The following is a 21,444-nucleotide window of genomic DNA, read 5'->3' as shown; positions in this document are numbered from 1 at the left end:
TATTTCGGATACGGTAAATCACATAATTATAAAATAATAATAAATCATCTACAGCCATTCGCCATCCACTGCTGGATGAAGGCATCTCCAACACGCTTCCACTCGTCCCTGTTTTGCGCAACTCTTATCCATCTCGCCCTACACATTTTCCTTATTTCGTCTACCCATCTTCCCTGCGATCTTCCTGTTACCCTTTTACATTCTCTCGGGTACCATTCTACCACTTATTTTGTCCACCTTTCGTCCATTCTTCTAGTCAAGTGGCCCGCCCATTACCATTTAAATCTATTTAGTGTATCCACTATGTCCACTAACTTCATTCTTTTCACCCACGTATTCCGCTTCCTGTATGTCTTCATTATGCCCAACATACAGAGTTCCATACATCTTGAAGTGCATTGGACTTTGGGTAGCATCTAGGCGTTCAATGTCCAAGTTTCACACCATACGCCGTCACTGGCAAAACGTATTGATCGAATATTTTTTTCTTCAGGCAGAGTGGCATTTTTGATTTAGAATAAATCATCATATATATACATACGTATGTACAATATATAAAAGGCTAAAAGGCAAAAATAAATAAAAAAGACCTCTTGCAAGCCTAATTTGTGTCATCGCGATCCTTTCTAAAACTCACCCCTTAAAATGTTTTTGGTTATATAATATTTTATCTTAATAATGAGATAAGTTTGACAGTGATCGATGACGGTGATTCCCATATTTGTACTAATGTGGGTGAAACTTGTAAATAATAAGATCGTACGAATTAACAATGACATCAAGACACGTCTATCACAGCTAGAGTCAATCTAGGCGTGACGTGCCGTACTTTTGAGTGTGTTCTTGACAGATAAGATATTAATACATTTTCATACTTGAAATAAGGCGAATTTCGCATATCGTGTGATATGCGAAATAAACCGGCAGAGTGAGAGAGACGGCACGATGTACGGCACGGGTTTTAGTGGATATGTGACGACAAAAAGGCGCGAAGCGTGCGCACGTTCGGTGTGTTTTGCGTACAGCTACAAATTACAAGCACGAATTTTCACGCATCGGGTTACTAATGTATTTGTATTTATAGTGAAATAAATCAACAAGAAATATAAAAAGCAAATTATATAAATAATTTTATGTATAGGTTATCCACTACATAAAAAATTCCAGGCTCAAATATTTGTATTGACAAGTAAATTATATCGATAATAAAAAAAACATAGGAAGCCCTTCAGTGTTATATGTACATATGTTGGCATTTCATTCGTGGATGTATTCCATTCAAATACACTCAAGTATATGTATGTATATTTCATTTTATTTGATTCACGTTTAATATAAATAAAGATCAACAGCCACTCAATACAATTTTATCAACCGTTCTCTTCGAATTCATTAGATTTAATTAAATCTTATAGGCTCGTAAAGACGACGAAGACTTCCACTCGAAATCTTTCGGGCACTTACCGGTGTCGTTCTCTCACTCGTTTCGAATTAAACGGACCCTTAGAATTTTACGACCAGTCTCTCGAAACGTCGATTGCGTTCATTATTTCCCATGCGTACTCACATCGATTTGAAACCTAGGCGAAATACGATAAATCTGTCAAATGGGCAAAATTCAGGGTCAACACTGGGTTAAAATGCTGTCGAAAAACGTGTGGTCAAAAATCAAGTTTCACTTTCTCAATCTGATATAACTAGATTTCCCTCTTAACGCAATCGTCGATGCAACCGATAGAAAATTGATCTGTGATAATATATGTATATATAATACATACATAGCTCTGATCGATTTTTTTTTAATTTCTATTGGTTAAATTATGCATTGCAAAATGTGCATCGCCGATGAAATCGATAGGCTTTCTATGTGTATTGGCATCGCCACGGGATACAGATTATGGGTACGTTGAATAACCGTTTTGTTTATTTATCCGAGTTCGGTTTATTCGCGTGGTTCATCGAACGCATTAACATTTCAACTTGGCAGCGATTTTCAAATGCATTACATACATATATGGAACGAAAATCAGTGTTTTTATTTTTTTGTTATTTAAAAAGTGACAAATTTTGTTAGTACACTTCATATATGTAGTTTCATTTTGTACTTGTGCTTATTTGCTCCTTATGACTAGTGGTATACTAATTGTAGCATGAATGAAAAAAATGGTCACTTCAGAGGCCGAACTGGGAAATTGCTTTATATTTTCAAGGAATTGTCATAGAGCGTGAATGTGATATTTTCCACTTCAGTGAGCGTAGAGAGTATTTTAACTTATCTGTCTGTTAGAATGCGCTCATCATTATTTTTCTAATTGTATTTGATGTATGAGTGGAATTTTGGTCTTCTCTATTTCATTTTATTTCATAGAACATGAACACTCGACTTTACAGATCGCTTCAAAGCGACAAGTGTACTTAAACAGATACAATACAATCAATATAAATAAGCATTTTATATAATGCGAATTCATACAAACATCCACAGTGACATCTACGGATAAATTTTTGCAGTTTTATAATCAAATTGGCGAACCCCAAGACGCTGATTAACTTGAGATTAGCAAGAGAAATAGGAAAGGGGATGTCAATTTTTATAGGAAACGTTTTGTCAGATTTAAATTTTTTAAACGCATTGATGTATAATACACTAGATCCGCCCTCACGTCTTATACTGGTCTCCCTCTTAGCGCATGCAAAATACATGGCGCATGCACAGTTTCTATCTATAGGTAGGTAGGTACCGCTGCGTCGTAGGGAAAAAAAAACATTTTTTTCCCAACTTCCCCGCTAGTTAAACCCCCCCGCACCCCTCAGTTAGTGAAGACAAGATCTCCGACCAAAATCACACGTCAGGGCCCATCTATGTGTATTGTACATCAATGTTTAAACGCCTATAACTTTATCATTTTCTCACCATATCTTATTAAATTTGTATTATAGGCTCGCATTATCCCTCATATATATTTTTACTTATCTAGAAAACTTGATCAAATTTTAAATATCAATAAATTTGGAATATTATACGTACCTACATTTTTGAGTTTTAGTAAGAGTCATCTTAAGTTTTTGCTTTCGTAAGAATCATTTAATAAAATACATACATATGTAGATAAAAATCAGTCAAAATCTAGAGGTCGAATTTTCTCACTGTCACAATACTGCTGTATATTGATACTTCATATACATACATATGTATCGTGTGATTTTCTTTCAATATAAGTTAGATCTGCATCACGTTTTCATTTAAACTAGTACTGGATAAACTTGTGACTTATCTCATGCTTCCGATTCAATGACTAATTTTCCAAGAATTAACAACAGATACAGATTGAATTGGTACTTCTAACATTATACAATATAAAACAACACATTGAATCATCGATCTTAATTAAATCGTATATAACAGCAACTCGGACGATAACGTATCCGATGTGTAATGTCAATTGCATTCTACATGCCAATTTGTCTTCAGATAGAAATAAGTTATTTTATATATGTACTATTAAAATACATACCGAAGCTTATACTATATATTACATATTTTTATAATACACATTCTCAATAGTCATGTATATTATATTTCACAATATAGAGATATATACTGTATACATGTATACATTTCCTATGTCTATTTTAAACGTTTTTACAACATGCTTTTGATTGCGAAATATCGTTAAGTCGGATAATCTGTTTGTGTTGGATGCGTCGTAAAAGCTGCCAATTTTATCTGTAGGTACTAACTCTACGTAATATGTTCAAACTCTATATATTGTAATATGTACCAATTATGTAACAATTAATGGTGGATAGTTTAAAGATTATATCGTAAATCTGGTCGGTTTACGTCAATCGGAATAACATTGACGTGCTGATCATCGCTCTGTTTAAACTCCACACGTTTTTCAATATAACTTATTTGTGTTTTCTAAAAAGCGCCGATGTAAACGAGGCTTACGTTTGTTATACATATGTATATTTGATTAGCGTGTTGAAATGCAATATGCACTTATCGCATCTATTATAAATAAATGCAATCTCATTATATACTGCAAATTTATAATAAAATAAAGAATGTATGTAGGTGGGTGACCATTATTTGTTGTTGATTTTATATGGACCACTGCACATCGGATTTGTCATAAGGCTAAAGACCATTTTGTTTATTCGTATGTATGTAGTATCGCGCGTACGTTGCATTTAAATACATACATACATGGCATCACCCAAGTTTTATTTAATTCTTTTGTGAAATAAATCACAATAAGAAAAAAAATTAGATCACAAAAATTCATCTATTTTTATTACGTAAATATTAATATATAGATAAAGTAAAAAATGCAAAATTGCTTGCATTTTCTCTGCAACGTGCATATAGGGATAGCAATATAGTGTCAAATTTCATTTACCGGTAAAATAATTTCTCCCAATGCTTACTTTTACGGTTACTTTTATGAAATACAATACAATAATACAATTAATACAATGCGAATTCACAGTGACATCTATGGAGAAATTTTATTACATAAATTGGTAAACCTCAAGACGCTGAATAACTTTTTTATTTCAATCGATCATGTACCTACATACATGCCTTTAGAGATCGACGATCCATAGCGATGAGTGTACTAATCCAGATACAATACAATAATAATAAGTATATTGACACAGAGATTGTTTATTGCTTTTGAGAGAAGATTAAAAAAAAGGAAAAATATGTTGTGCAATAAAGATATTACATATAATATAATGATCGGTCAAACTATATGTAGAATTGTCTCAAAAACTTGATATTTTTTATTTCAATCGAACATGTACACTTGCCTTTAGAGATCGACGATCCATAGCGACGAGTGTACTAATCCAGATACAATACAATAATACAATTAATATAAGCATTTTTATACAATGCAAATTCATAAAACCATCATCCACGGTGACGTCTGACTAAATTTTTGTAGCATTTTATTCCTCAAGACGCTGAATAACTTGAGATTTGCAAGAGAGCCAATTGCATGAACCGTTTCAATGAAAATCAAAAAAGTTGGCAAACTCTGAGAGGAAACAATCGATCGATCGAAACGAGTCACAAACCATGGCCTGGCCAACAGCTACTAGTGGGAATCGAACGGTGACCACTCCGCTCGCAAGCGTAATATGCTATCCATTAGTCCACGCTGCTGGTTAAATATGATCAGTTTACTGCTTGCATATCTTCTAGTCATTTTGAACATTTAATACAGAAAACAAACAAATTCGAGACTACCTAATCCACAATACGCCATTTGCATCGATTTTCAATGCAATATTATGCCTGTAGATGTACATTTAAAAATAATCATCCTACCTACTGTCACAAATCTTCTGTATTATGTATGTACAATTTGTAAAAAAATATGTACAAGTCTAAAATCTATAGATGTCTCAATGGATGAATTCTTTAATTAATTAATTAATTGCCAACTTCGTGTTCTTCAGTTTCTCGAAATACAGTGGTTTATGTAATAAAAAATGCTGCATTGTTTGCAGTGGTGTCACCCTAATGGTTTCCATGGGTTTCCGGAAACCCGTTGTTAAAAATCAAAAGTTTCCGGAAACCCGTTATTTACTCTAAAAATTCATATAATTTTTGTCAAAAATTATAGAAATATTGAAAATTGAATGAACTTTCATGTAATAGTTAGTGCCTTGGACGAAAACAAAATGCATACATACATATGTATATATATTTGAAAAAAATTTGGAAACCTGTTGTTCCAAAATTGGGTTGACACCACTCATTGTAATTAATTGTCTATACAAATCTATTTAAAAATATAAATTTACGAGCTTTTTGTGATTTACCGGTAAATCGGTTAACCGGTAATGCAGTCGTACATACGAATATATGATAAATAAATTCATAACTTGACACTTTGTTAGTTCAGTTCTGGATTATCATTAATGATTCATTCAATTTTGATGTTGAACCACTTTAGTATGATACATATATATACATATAGGTGATTTTATCACATTTTTTAGACTCAAGAAGACATATTTAACGCGTTGTGCAATATGGCGCATTTATTATGATGTGAAACCGTTTCTAGTTCGTCGACACACACAGTCGCACAACATCCATCAGATGGTCTCTCGTGATTCTTCAGCATCAGCGGCGAGAGCAGCAGAAGCAGCAGCATTCCTGGACGCAAATAAACATAACCCCATTATAACCGACGCCGCCTTAGAACACACATACATATTATATGTCCCTAGAAGACAGTCCGAAGGGTTCAACGGTCACCGTGACCGCACCCACAACTTTATAACCAACCATAACTCGATCTTCACCTTCGTATATAAATAATAATCATGATCGAACTGTGGTCGGTTGTGTGGTCTGTGCTCTCGATCCGACATTTGCCCTTCCATTGTGTTGCGGCCGCGCTCGTTGAAAGCTCTCCTTTAATATCTGCTAGCTTTCGTTTGAGATGCTTCTTCTCGTGAAGTGTTTGTGTGTGTGTGTGGTGTGTAGGCGAGCCATCATTATCATCATCGGAGAAAATCGGGTAAAAACTAAAAAATAATTGCGATAGAAATCGTCGTCTGACGTGTTCGATCTGATCCAACCTCGTTACGCTCGAAAGCTTCACTTTCAATATGTGTCTAAATGTTCCATCTCATAAAGTCGTCTTCGTTAGGGTCTGGATTGGAAAGTTTGGTTTTGTATTGAAAGTTTAGATCTTTTCGAAAACGGCACACCAGGAAATTCCTCTCCTTCTATTAGCCCGATCTGTGAACTAAATTATCTACACCTAAATATAATTGGAAATAATTTATTTTAAAATAGCACGCGTATTAATATAAAATCTTCGGTGCTACTTTAGTATGCGGTATACCTTAGCATGCGATCTACCATTGAATCGCATTTTTTACTTTATCTATGTTTTTTATTTGTATAGTAGCAACGGCCTGTTTATAATTTTTGTTTTTTCCTGCCGCCTACAACCTAATCTTAAATTAATAGGGCCAACCTAACTTAACCTAACCTAACCTGACTCTTAAATAAATAGGTGTTGGCTGCTAAGACATATTTTTTAAAGTTTTATTTCATCAATATTTACACAAAAAAAACATGTCTCACTGTCACACGCGAGAGCTGAGACAGTGAAACCGCAAAAAGTAAAGTAAAGTAAAAACGTGAAGGTAGACCGCATACTAAAGTGGCACCAAATCGTCGCCTTTAAGTAATATTAGAATGAAAAAAAATTTGTTATTTTATTTGCGAAGTTACGATTTTATTATGACTGTTTTCATTTTTATCTTAATGTACATATACATATATATGTATGCATGCATAAAATGCTAAGGGTGAAAACACACTGAGCGGTACGTGGTACGTATTTCTTTATATACTTTTAAACATGCGAAGAAAATGCAGCACCCCCTAGCCCATATACATGGTACACAGTCCCAAAAATCACCCCCTGGAGTGTTTTCGGTGATATTTTATCCTTGCTTGGCAGTGATCAATAACGGTGAATCCCATATTTGAAGAAATGTAGGAAAAACTTGTCGGTTGCATAAGGATATGCATACACGTGCAACCTCCCAAATGTGTGCATTCTGCACGTGTAAGTACACCAGAATTCCCACCCACTTTACGGTCACAGCGGGAAGCCGAGGACACGTGACGTCCCATACCACTCAGTGTGTTTCCACCCTAAGTCGACCGTTCCTTCGTGATATTAATACATTAATATTAATATACTTCGTGATATTAATATAATTAAGCATATCGTAGAGCTATGCGAAATAAAATAACATTTTTGTCAACTTCAATTCATTTATTCCTTTCTACATACACGAATTTTCGCGCACCAAACCATATAAATTCGTTTTATAAAAAAATAATTTAATGCATAATTCGAATAAAAATAAAAACATATGAACTAAATTATTTTATATTTCAATATAAAACCGAAACAGCTTATGTAATTAGTTTCTGATTGGCTGTCGTCAAAGTCGTTTCTGATTGGCTGGATTGGTCAAAGACGTTTGTGATTGGCCGGTCGTTAAATAATATTATTTTTTTTTCGATTGAAATAAATTTTCATAGTTTTCATTTCATTCTCATTTACCGAGCGAAGCTGTATTCAAGTATTCAAATAAAATAAATACACATATTCGTTTGTTTTCAACAACATTACATTATAATTTGCTGAAATATTAATCCATAAGGACTACTTTGTATAGATACATTGTACGTACGCACATTATTGTATTGCCCTGGGCCTAGTAACAGTAAATAGAGCCTCGACACTCAATTAGCGTTAATAAACGTGTATTATCCAAGTCGATTGGATAACAACTAGCCCAACTAACTAGTTGCTAATTATCATATACCCAACTAGCGATTCTTCTCCAGAAATCTGCAACAGATTCCATGTATCTTACATATGTATAGTAAAATCTGCATGTATGAACTATATACTAAGTTCGTGTGATCTCGCTTATGAGACACTTTGACACTGTATACTCGTTGGTTTCGGTGACTTTTTAGTCTTGTCCGTGTGTGTGTGGTACACAAGACGCAACATCCTGTCCGGGAGTACTTCGGTACTTCAGATAAATCTCAGTATTTTTAGAACGTACACTAACGCAACGAACATCTGACGATTGTTGCTCAGTGTCTACGTATGCCCGACAGGCATTTTAATCGATTTTTTAATAAATGATTTTTTGTCAGTATTTTGCTGCGGTAGTTGAGGCTTGCTTATTTGTCGGAAGACGGCACTCATGTTCCGATACAAATTATATCCGAACCGGTTCTGCAGCTCGATGCAGCTGGCAGTCTAGAACTACCCTGGACCATGAATGAATGAACTCGCCGGCTTCTACTTACATACATACGTAGTTGGATATCAAAAAGCTCCGGCTGTGTATGTATATGTATATATCTGCTTTCTAATCGGAGTCCATTGTCTTCGGGATGCCGACGATGCGATGATGATGACAGCTGACGACAACCACGAAGGCTGTCGACCCTGGCCCACCATTGACGTTGCTCAACATCCACTTTTGCCTATCTCCTGTACAGTCGCTTGGTGCGCTTCTATGAATGAGTAATTCGTCTCCGTATTCGGGTTGGGGAACAATCGTTGTCAAATATGGACTCCTGTGCGCCGATAACGGTCCATTACTTCCTTTGGTCATTGTTTCTGATCGTGTAAATTGTGAGGATTTACATAGCTGCCGAATTCAATAGTCCCGAATGTAAACAGCTCGGAGGAGTTCAATAATAGAGTCATTGCTTCGTAAGTAGCAGTTTAGTTGAAATTGAATTTGAATTTGAAGAAACTTTTCTATTGATTGCGAGTTATGGGAGTGTCGTGCAAGTCGTGCACATTCCCTTCTCTAGCTTGCTGCATTGAAAATTTACTATACGACTGTTTCACACAGTTTTGCTTTGAATACGATACAACTTCTGGTTTAAACATTAAAGTTGCATACGAATTAAATAATTACAATTTACATACATTATTGTAGATTGGTTGTATGAAGTCAATTTAAAAAAAAAACTATTATACATCATATTTTATAAACATACATATGAGGAGTGCCAGAGCAGAACGTTGTAAGTGCCACATAGTCTCGAATGCATTTTATTCGTGATTTGCGGTGTATGTGCCGACCTTTATTTGCACCTTTATGATTTTGAATGATTTTGAAATGCCGTCTCCTAGGAGTAGAAACTTGAAGCAGTCGTAAATTATTAATTGCACTGTCATTTGTACTGTCAATATTGTAACGATGGATGTGTTCATATATCAGTATATTTAGTGAGTCTTACGACATTATTTAACTAGATGAATATTGCTAAAAAGATGATTTAACATCAAACAGCTGATGATATTAGCGATAGATATATAGCGCGAACGGTTCCCGGAAAGATGCACTAAATTGCACTGAATGGTAGCGCAGTTTCGAGAAGTCATAATTTTCAAAGGCGCTCAAAAAGAACTTACGCAATTAAATTCCACAAAAAAAAAAAAGATTAGCACCCTCGGATAACATCCAAATACCCCTTGTCGCCTTTTTATGGAATTCTATTGCGATAGTTCTCCTTAAACATCTTTGAAAGTTTCGATGACTCGAGAGTGCAACTATTTCGAGTGCATTTTTCTGGTCACCAGTGCGAACGTGTAGAGGGGCTTCCGAGATCGGAGTGAAAGACGCAGCAGTAGTGTTAAAGGTAGTTTATTTTTCTTGATCCGTCGGCCTGCTAGCTCCGAATGAACCCAGGGACGGCTCGTATTTCAGGGCAACCGGTGTACAAATTCTCTTATCCAAAAAAATAAAAGATTTTTTTTTATATTGTTGGTGACTCAGTCAACCAAGAGTCAAGAAGTGTTTCTTTATCCTGCTCACCATGCGGTGAGTTGAACTGGTTCGTAATTAGCGTAGTTCCATAGTCCATAAATAAAGTTGTAAGTAGAGTAAGAAAGAATAAGACGGCTGGGGGTGTTTTTCACAGGGGTGTGCTCATGTATAATGCCCTCCCTGAGTGCATCAGGTCTGCTAAAAACATGGATGCATTCCTGCGAGGTGCGAAGAGACACCTCTGTGAGGGACAGTACTTTTTAGAGTTAAGTATAATAATTAAGATGTATTTTTAAATTAGCTTGATAACTAAAATATATATAAATAAATAAATAAATAAAATAAATAAATAAATAAATCATCAAACATCATCCACAGTAATATATATGTAGACATTTTTGCAGCATTTTATTATATAAATTGGCGAACATCAAGACGCTGAATAGCTTGAGGTTTGTAAGAGAGATTGGAAACGAAATGCCAATTTACGGAAACTGTTTCTTGCAAAACTGAAACCGAAACTGGCACTTGAAACGTTACGGTTTGACACTCGTCATATGTATGTATAAGGTCTGAAGACCTGCTCAGGGAAAATTTTCGTTTTTTATATAAAAAAAAAGTATTTTGCACAGGTCTGTCGACACAACAAAGTTGGCGCGCGCTCTACTTAACACGTCCTGGTGAGATAAAGAAGCTCTACGTAGAAAACACGTTCGATACAGCTTAGACTACGTAGAAGTAGAAGAAGCACGTCTCCTGCACGTTCTCGTTATTTAGAACCGGTACTAGGCGATCGTATCTAAGCCATTCCCGACATACGTACGTGTATAGTAACTTGTCTGATAAAAGAAAAATAAATTGCATCGGATTTTTCGCGCGCTAACAGGTACGCGCGCACGCTCTTATATCTGTACGCTATCGGAAGTGATCGCAAACGAATTCTTCACGAGTCGATCTCTTCAATGCAACGTCTGGAGAGAGAAGAGACGACTCTCGTATAGTAGTATATAGTAAATACACACGTAGTCGAGATGCTAAAAAAGCATTTTCTATTTCGAGGACACTCCAGTGTGTGCGTGTGCTTGGAATTTCTCAAATGTTTTCGTATTCGATACCTCTCTATGTAGTGGGCTGCTCGAGTGCGGTTCTGTTTGTTTGTTTGTTGTGAAAGTTTAACAATTGAGTTTGTTTGTCTTCCTTTTTCAGAAGCCAGAGCGCACAATGGATTAAAAGTGAGGCGACTTGTGAGAAGAGAAGTCGATTCGCAGGAGAATGCCAACGATTCGAAGGACTGGGATAGCGAGCTCGCCCTTGGCGATGAAGGGACTGACGACTTCCTCAACGACGATGATGGTCAGTATTACGACAGTGTTGTATAATCTACATAGATCTGTTTACGATTATTGCCTAACTGAAATAATCGTAAATAAAATACATAGCTTGCTCGTTTCGAAATAGTATTGCGCAAAATTTTATTTTTCTACCCATTCAATAGTAAGTGCACTTGAATTTTATTACATACATACATATGTAGTAGTACCATCTCATTGCGACAAAAATGAAAATATCATCTTCAATTGTATGACCTAATCTACTGAGTAGAAGTGTGATTCAACCGATTCAATAAAAAATCATTTCCTTCAGATCGATTTTTTATTAGATGTTAAAACGCGTTTCTACATCTATGTACACTATCGTCCATATGCTTAAGACCAAAGTGCTTTTTGAGCATATATTATACGGGTTTGAACCAATTTATAAAAAATAAACGCAGTTAAAAATATATATTTATTGAAATAAATAAAGATATGACAACAATTCTTTAACATAAAATAAATACGTCAAACTGAACTTTCGTCAAAAAATTCACCCTTGCTTTTAATGACTTGGAGATTTTCGTGGCCATGATTGTCGTGTGCGACAATAGTCATCACCATCCGCTGCCTACTCATAAGTCATAACTTACATATGTACTCCCTTCATTAAAAACAGCATATCATTTGAAAGTGATAGTACATACATATAGCCAGCAATGTAATACAAATGTAATGCTTTCAACTGAATGGTTATGGGCTTATTCTCTGGCCCAGTGTTGCTCTAAGTGGACTTCAAGTCGATCGTTTCTTATCAGAGTTTGCCAATTTATCTGATTTCATTGAAACGGTTCCACCAAATTGGCAACCGATTTACAAATATGCTACCTACGCTGTAACGTGTATGTATCTCCATATCTCCAACGACAATTGAAAATTTAATAAAAATCATTCCGAGATTGTGTGCAAAAGCAAAGGTGGATTTTTTGACGAAAGTTCAGTTTGACGTATTTATTTTTATATTAGCCAGCAGAATAGACTAGTAGTTAGCATATAATACTTTGAAAAAAAGTTCAAATCCCACTGATTTCTGCTGGCCAGACCTTGGATTTGTGACTCCAAGTCGATCGTTTCCTACCAGAGTTTGCCAATTTATCTGATTTCATTGATACCGTTCCACCAAATTGGCAGCAAAATAGGCTCTCGCAAAATTTCGAATTTGCCGATATACATACGCTGTCAAGTGTATGTATTTCTCGAAATATTAGTACTATCGAATTTGTCCGTAGATGTCTCTATAATACTGTATACATAAATATTGCTTATCGATGTACTAATTGGCCAGGAAAAACTAAACTAAACCCAAAAATGAAATCTAATCTAATATATAATTTCGAAAGAGACTTTGTATGTAAGTATTGTTGGTTCGTAAATCCGTGACGTCATCGAACAAATGAATATCCAAATAAATTTAAATAAAATAAAACTATTCAAATAAATTTAATAAAATGTTTACTATTAGATTTGCCATGCTTAAGCGGTTTATATTACAAATACCGAGCGAAGCCGAGTACAGACACTAGTCTAATATATAATTTCGAAAGAGACTTTGTAAGTTTGTATCTTTGGTTGGGAGCATCGTTTCTATGACGACGATTCGATATATTTTTTTCGATTCAAATAAATTTAATAAAAAAAACAAATGAATATTTACTACTAGATTCGCCATGTTTAAGCTGTTTATATTACAAATACCGAGCGAAGCCGGGTAAAAACACTAGATATATATCTAATATATAATTAGGAAAGAGACTTTGTATATATGTATGTATCCTTCGATCGTAGAAATCCATGACGTCATCGAACAAATAATTCGCTTTTTTCCGATTCAAAAGATTCGAAGTTCCCGGGGGTGTAGGCGCCGAGGGAGAAGCCCTAGGGGACGCAGACGCCGGGGGCGTACATATATATTTTTATAAGATACTTACTATATATGTTTGTTTGTTTGTGACAGTCAATTTAATAAAAAAAACAAATCAGTATTCAAATAAATTTATATAAAATAAATTTAATAAAATGTTTACTATTGCATTGATCATGTTTAAACGGATTATATTACAAATACCGAGCGAAGCCGGGTAATACAGCTAGTGTAGTATAATTTCGAAAGAGACTTTGTACTACGTATGTATGTAACTATTTTTGGTTCGTAGAAAAACAAATGAATATTCAAATAAATTTAAATAAAATAGAATTATTCAAATATAAATTTAATAAAATGTTTACTATTAGATTGGCCATGTTTAAGCGGTTAATATTAAAAATACCTTTCGAAGCCGGGTAAAAACTATAGTTAACTATGTATATATGTATATATTTACATGTAATTAGTCTTTTTTGTATGTATGTATGTATAGTGTAAATTAAAACGATCTTGTGCTTATTTCAGATGGTGAGGATGAAGACGGCGATGAGGACAGCGACGAAGACGATACCCTAGACACGAAAGATACGCCAGCTGCTGCCATAACGTCTCACCCGATCAATTTTACACTGAAGGCAGGTTCCACAGTTTGGCTGCCGTGCGAAATCTCCAACGCAGGTGAGCTACGTATTTATCGCACGTCGTATCGTCATCACTCACCAGACGGATGGCTCGAGGAAGTTTATAACACCCTCTTGAGCGGTGCGTCAACTCGCGCGTTTTTCAGCTTGCCAGACGTGTCAAGGTCGCGGCTCTGTCTGCCAGCATCTCGACTAAATTTCGATGGACGGACGGATGGGTCAAGGTTGAGAATGAGACGAAGAAGCGCGTTGCTCTTATATTTTTTTCTGTCCACTTCTCACTTCCATTACCGCTCGAAGACGCCCACAAATCTGGTGTGCCTAATTGAGTTATTGTCCAAAAGGCAGACGATTATGTCTGACACGGTTTCCACGCTCCGTCTCTCGGCCAAGCTGAGCTTTTGCTTCCTACGCACTTTTACGAGCGACGGTCATCTTTAAATATTCCAACGTTTATTTTAAATCAACCCTTTCTTACAGCCATGTGTGCTGAATTCTTCTCCCATGTGTCAAGTATTATATAATTTTCGCATGTTTTGCAAGTTCTTTTCGTTACTACAAGCTTTTTAGTAGCTTCACTCTGTTCATTCAGTGACATTCCTGCCCGTCAAAACATAGTGGTCTAATTTTGAACCACTTCCACTCTTTAGGTGGCTTTGATATCTTACTGACTTACATGGAGTTAGCTAACATTCAAGTAAGTTAATGTCTCCGGCATTAAACTAGAGGATACAACAGGAACAAGAGGAACATGCTTTTCCTCCCTTTTTCTGCGCGCGCACATTTATACGGCAGGAAAAGCCTGTTCCTCTTGTTCCTATTGTATCCTGCTCGCGCAAATTAAGTGAGTATGTACCGTTTACCATGCACCATTTTTTTTGATCTTTCGACTTAAGATATTTCGATTTTCGATCTTTGCGTTTTCTGTAATTTAACATTCTGTCTCGTCTCGGAGACCGATCTTCCATACGCCTCTTTCTACCACCTCTTTGCAACTCATTGAAACAGTGGTAAAGTTACTTTTTTCGCTCTCTTCTCATTTAAATTTAATATTAAAAGCTTTTATACTCTCTTATATTGCTTTTTTTTAATTCACTGATATATTAAATAATTTTTATATTGGTTGTTGAATGTATGTATGTGTTACAGTTGAAGTGTATTTTCCATTTTAATATATTTAGAATATATTTCATCTAACCTGGTACCAACTACCGTCATAGTTGAAGCGAATTTTCAGTTGTAATATATTTTAACTACATAGTTGGAATATATTCCGTCTAACCCATGTAAGTGGTTTTATATGGCGAATTATATTCCAACTGGTCAAAATATATTACAACTGAAAATACAGTTCAACTATAATTTGGTACCGGGTAAGATGGAGGGGTTAGGTTTTCGTGAAAACGTCACTCGATTAGTAAAGCCACATTTTAGTTTTGAACACATTCTTAAAGCTATCGTAATGCGATACTCATTACCTTTATTCGTAATACCTAGCAAATATTAACGCATTATTGAATTCTAAAGCATTCGTACAAATATCGGAGCTGTCAAAACTCAACTGTTATATTACAACTGGCGCATATTGTTGAAAGTGTATTTGCGCTTGTAGACATATAATTTACTTGTTGAATTGTATTCGAATATGAAAGACCTAAAACGCCGGTTGGAATATATTACAACTAAAATTATACTTCGACTGTAACATACGTATTACGAATTATGTTATATACGAAATTGAAAACGGACAAGAAAAGGTGGGATGAGAGAGAGTGAAGGGCGGGGTGCTATACTTAAATAATTGTCTCAAAATATTGCGTTGTCAATATCGCATTACGTGTAATGGCGTCACTAGTGAATTAGATGCGCTTCTTCATCGTTAAATTTATCGTTCTCATCCGCCATGTTACCGATTGCCAAGTTTCCCGCCATTTTTACTGTCAATTTTCCCGCCGGCCGGTTTTTGGCCACTAGCCAGCTCCGCTTACGGCCATCCGCCGACCTTTCCGCCATCAATTCCGATAAATATTATTTAACAGCTCTGAATCATTTTAGAATTTGGAATTCATGTCACAATGGCCAAAACACAATACAAACGTATGACGGATAGAATTGAACGATATTTAATTTAAATTTATTCCAATTCATTTTACGCACTATGTATGTAGTTGTTTCCAAACAATAAAAATCCATGTAAAAAGTAAGAAACTATTATTTTGATAACAACAGACTCAAATTAAAATTTACTCAAAAATCAAATGAACTTCTCCCCCAATCCTATTTTTACATACCTCCTTTACGTTTCACTTACGACTATAATTCAGGTAAAAGTTTTCCTCTTATCCGATCGTTTTCATACTTTGCCATATTACTCATTTTGGTCATCAATATAAGTAAATGGATCCTCCGCCATTACGATAGAGATAAAATATCGTTTAAGAAGCTTTTCAAGTCCGAACATTTTTAATCTCGGTGACAGTTGGTAGTCATTAATTTTATACATACATACATAGATGGCGATAGTAAAAAAAATTATTGGTGTTTTTATTCAAAATAATAATTTTATATATAAATTATAGAAGAGGTATATTTTTAAAAAACTTTTTTTTTATTGTAGTTTTTGTACACATATTTGTATATAATATGATATATTTTTTTATTCGTTTTTTAAACTGATATTTTAATTGCAGGATATGCTGTTGTTATGTGGAAGAAGGGCGAAGCAGTCTTGTATCAAAGCACAATGAAATTGACTCAAGACTCCAGGATTCACAAGTACAATCTATACATATATTTATTATAATGATAACTAAACATTTCCACATGAATACGCATCTAGCTTTAACTTCACCGTATATTACAGATTCAACAATCACACCATGATGATTCAGGGAGTTCAAACTGAAGACGCCGGTGATTACACTTGCTCCGTACTCGGCTATTCGGCCAGCGAGACTCAACAAGTGACACACTCGGTGCAGCTATACACGGAGCCGAAAATCGTCAAAATGCTTCCGGAGGGAAACAATCGACTCGTACTTAAAGGTTCCACACTCATAGTGCAATGTATCGCCTCCGGTATTCCGAAGCCAACTATCAAATGGAGCAGAGCTGTAATTTGACATGAATTGACTATATTTCTGATGTGGTTATTTTTGAATTTTCAGATAATTTAAATTCGTTTTTATGTTTAGGGTCAACGCATTCGCGAAGATGGTGTTGAATTCGACGACAACTCCATTATTATTAAACACGCCAAGAAGGCAGATTCTGGAATGTATCAATGTCTCGCTTCGAACAGTGTCGGTAAGCCGGCTCACGGCGCTGTAGATGTTAAAATTTTGTGTAAGTTGTGCTATTATACATAGGTGTACTAAATATTTTTATAATTGGAATATAATTTATTTTTTGTACATTCAGATGCTCCTGAAGTTCATATTAAAAAAACGGTGATCAATACTGATGAAGGATACGAAGCTGTATTAATGTGTCTCGTTAAGAGTGAACCGAGGTATGTTTTCATTAACTAATTGATGATGTTTTTTTAATTACAAATTTATTAATAAATATTTAACATGAATTTCAGAGCAATTATAACGTGGCAAAAAGGCGAAGAAGTGATTACACACAATGATAATAAATATCAAATCCAATTCAACAACTCCGATCATTCAACTCTAAGGATTTTCCATGTAACATCTGATGATTTTGGAAAATACACTTGCAAGGTAAATATAAATATTTATTCCTTTAAATGAATAGCCAGCGGCATAGCTTGGTGGTTGCGTTAATGCTAACCACCGAGAGGTTGCCGGGTTCGATCCCGTGGGTTGACTTCGATTGAAAAGAATTTATTCCGAGTATTTCTATAGTGGTGCTGGTTAGGTTAGGTTAGGTTGCGTTAATGCTAACCACCGAGAGGTTGCCGGGTTCGATCCCGTGGGTTAACTTCGATTGAAAAGAATTTATTCCGAGTATTTCTGCTGGTTAGACTTGGATATTTGTGATCCCAAGTTGATCGTTTCCTATCAGAGTTTGCCAATTTATTTGATTTCATTGTTGAAACGGTTCCTCATCAAATTGGCAAAACTATTTGGTCACCACTATTTGAATATGATTTCAAATTTATATATGTACAAGTTAAATACTATAAATGTCACTCAGGGGAAACCTAATAATGGCATCATGGGAAAATATAAAAATAAACTGGGGGTCCATTGGCTATGCCTTCTTTTCCATGTATTAATTAAATAAATATAATTTTAACCATTTTATTAAGATGTATGTTGTGAATTTTGTAGGCATCTAACGAATATGGAAACCATCACGGTCACATCGATTTGGTTAAAGTGCCTGAAAGAGCTTTGTGGCTTGAAGGCAGACAGGATCCCTCAGAGGATAATCCCTTGTTGACTTGGATTGTCGAATCGATTCAACCCCTCACCGACATAGAATTGAAATACTTGAAAGTTGACGAGGTCAGTATTTGAAACGTATATGAAAAAAAGATGCTGAATTAATTGAATTTATTTAATATAATATATTATTTATATTGTGTAATTTTCAGAGAAATGATGTTGTACTAAACGATAGAGATTGGATTATTGTGCGTCCAGACATCAACCAACCGACTGGTAACAGATATACCATTTCTCATGCTCTCGAAGGATTAACGCCAGGAAAGTATACTGCCGTAGTTCGCTCAAAGAACACCCAAGGATGGAGTCAACCATCTGAACACAAATTCGAAGGAGGTAAAAATCATCAATAACACATATCAATCCAGCACTTATCAATTAGATTGTAATTTGAATTCGGTGTTGGTATTATCAGTGACGGATTTATTGACAGGGGCCCCAAATTTTTAATGTATTTTTATAGTTTTTCTATAGTCCAATAGAACATCATGAAAGTTGACTCACTTTAAGCCATCAGCATGGCTCGACCTCATTGACTTCGATTGAAAATGATTTATTCCGAGTACATATGTAATGCTGCTGGTTGGACTTGGATATTTGTAACTCCAGGTCGAACGTTTCCCGTTAGTTTGTCAATTTTTCTGATTTCGTGTTGAAACGGTTCCTCGATTAAATCGGCTAAAAACCTTTCTGCCTACTATGTCACCACTATTTGAGTACGATTAATGTACAATAAAATTTATGTACAAGTTAGAATTCATAGATGTCTCGTTAATTTCGAGATTCCAGTGTCTCGTAATTTAGCGACTTGTGTCTATAATATTGAAAAAAATGCTGCATTATTTGTAATTGCCCAGGAAGATGTATTGGGGTTTAACTGTGAGGCCTTCCCGGTACATACATATGTATATGTATAATAATATTAAAAATATGATTTCCTCTAATCTCAGCGAGGATAATAAAAACTCATTGCTTTCGCCTTTTGGTGAAGAATTTTTTTTAATCGATTTTAATCAGTCTTAATCAGACATTCGTTCTAAAGATTGCGTTTTTCCAAAGTTGTGTATTTTCTAATACAATATCATAATAAAATTTCGTATATTTAACATTAATCAAAAGGTGCCATTCTTTTGTGACGTCCAAAAGTGAATATATGTATATGAATATCTATATATATAAAATTGAATCTGCTGTGTCTTGTATAGGCTCCTATACCACTGAACCGATTACGATGGAACTTTCAGGATTTGTTGTATGCATATCCGAGATTACTATGAAAAAAAAATCGCCCAAAAACGGGAACGATTGTCATTACAACGCAATAATTTCAAATGTTTTCGTGTCGCGACCTGCGTTGTTAGGGTAAAATAAACAAACCATTGAATTATTTCAAATGTGTTCGCTGCCTGCGTTTCTCCAACGAATAGGAACGGGAATTGTATGCGGTGTTGTGGCATTGCAACGCATGCCGGGTTCAGCTAGTATATATATATATATATATATACACATATATAGGGTGCCCCAGAAATTTGTAACGCCTCAGGCTCCTAGCAAAGTAAATCTGCCACTGGGTATTCATAATTAATAAATTCGCACAATTCAAATATGTATGTACTAATATTAAATGACTAGTATTCAAATTACAAAAAAAAAATTCCACCATATAATTTTGTATATAAGTTCTACTGTGCTTTTATTCATTTTCACTACTTTTTATTCCTTATTATTATTTAAATTTAACTTATTATTTTCTGTTTATTTTTATTTTCATTCTTTTCTCAGAATATATGAGCAACGAAATAAGGGCAGATGAACGAATGGAAGAAGGTAATATAACACATCACCTGCACTTTTCATTTTATATTAATTTTGATCACGCATATCTAATAAGTAGCATGTTCATGAAACACAATCTATAATTTTGGTAGAAAAATTGCACACGGTTAAATATTAATTGTATTAAAATATGTCGATCTGTTTTAAGTATGCATTGAGAACGTTTTCGTTTTTTCAGCGCCCCAAGCGGAAGTTCGCTCCAGCGCCGTGGGACATTTGCCATCATCGTCATCGGCGTCCATTCTGATATCATCGTTCTTCATGTACTGTCTAGTCAGGGTGCTCTAAAGCGCCATAGTCGTCGTGATTGCAAATTGTACTTCTTAGTTGTTCTGTTGACATTTGACGAAATATAAGTGAACTTTCTACGGCAGGTTGAAATATATGCACTCGTACGTACATTATATAAGTACACGCCGAGGTACATATTTGAATGTACGTATTGGGATGTGTGTATTGTTTTGTGAGTGTTTATGAATTTTTAGTATTCTCAATTTAGTTTATGGTTTTTAATGATGTCCGTAATTATTCTTCTGTTCGAATATGATTTTTATTCTTTACAGTGTAGATGTATATGTTAAATAGAAATTTGAAATTGTGGATCTCCTCTCCTTAGCACCTGAAAGTTCTTTGTCATTTGGGAAGACTTTTTTTTTATATATATATATATATATATATATAACAAAACTGCTTTAGTAGTCTTTTATTTTGCAGAGAGATTTGAATGCTACCTATTTTGTCATAGAACTCGACGGTGAAAACCTTTTTGGAAAACACTGCTTTACCAGAATTGATATCCATATATTTTTTATATTGTATTTTTGACATATCTTCTTTCGACAAAAATATGTGACAATCCTTCTATGAGACTTCAATTATCCAAATTGTTTTGAATAAGATCTGGGTAGTTGCAGTTTTACTGTATCGAATATTTTTTTATTTTATACGAT

General features: G+C 34.9%; 1 protein-coding gene across 1 annotated transcript in view; it reads left to right on the top strand.

Annotated features, from left to right (window-relative positions):
• Positions 1 to 20,924, top strand: part of LOC143909530 (opioid-binding protein/cell adhesion molecule-like) — a 98,209-nt gene extending 77,285 nt beyond the window's left edge. The window contains exons 3-13 of the mRNA XM_077427564.1: positions 11,569 to 11,715; positions 14,125 to 14,277; positions 16,931 to 17,015; positions 17,104 to 17,353; positions 17,435 to 17,585; positions 17,661 to 17,751; positions 17,827 to 17,968; positions 18,542 to 18,718; positions 18,808 to 18,994; positions 20,441 to 20,485; positions 20,673 to 20,924. Of these exons, the coding sequence (XP_077283690.1) occupies positions 11,569 to 11,715; positions 14,125 to 14,277; positions 16,931 to 17,015; positions 17,104 to 17,353; positions 17,435 to 17,585; positions 17,661 to 17,751; positions 17,827 to 17,968; positions 18,542 to 18,718; positions 18,808 to 18,994; positions 20,441 to 20,485; positions 20,673 to 20,782 (1,538 nt within the window). The 3' untranslated portion in view covers positions 20,783 to 20,924. The remainder of the gene's footprint in view (positions 1 to 11,568; positions 11,716 to 14,124; positions 14,278 to 16,930; positions 17,016 to 17,103; positions 17,354 to 17,434; positions 17,586 to 17,660; positions 17,752 to 17,826; positions 17,969 to 18,541; positions 18,719 to 18,807; positions 18,995 to 20,440; positions 20,486 to 20,672) is intronic.
• The last annotated feature ends 520 nt before the right edge of the window (positions 20,925 to 21,444 follow it).

This window comes from Arctopsyche grandis, chromosome 3 (genome assembly GCF_051622035.1).
Source record: "Arctopsyche grandis isolate Sample6627 chromosome 3, ASM5162203v2, whole genome shotgun sequence".
NCBI classification, from domain to species: Eukaryota; Metazoa; Arthropoda; class Insecta; order Trichoptera; family Hydropsychidae; genus Arctopsyche; species Arctopsyche grandis.
Note: the sequence above shows the minus strand (reverse complement) of the source record. Positions and strands in the feature narration are given on the sequence as shown.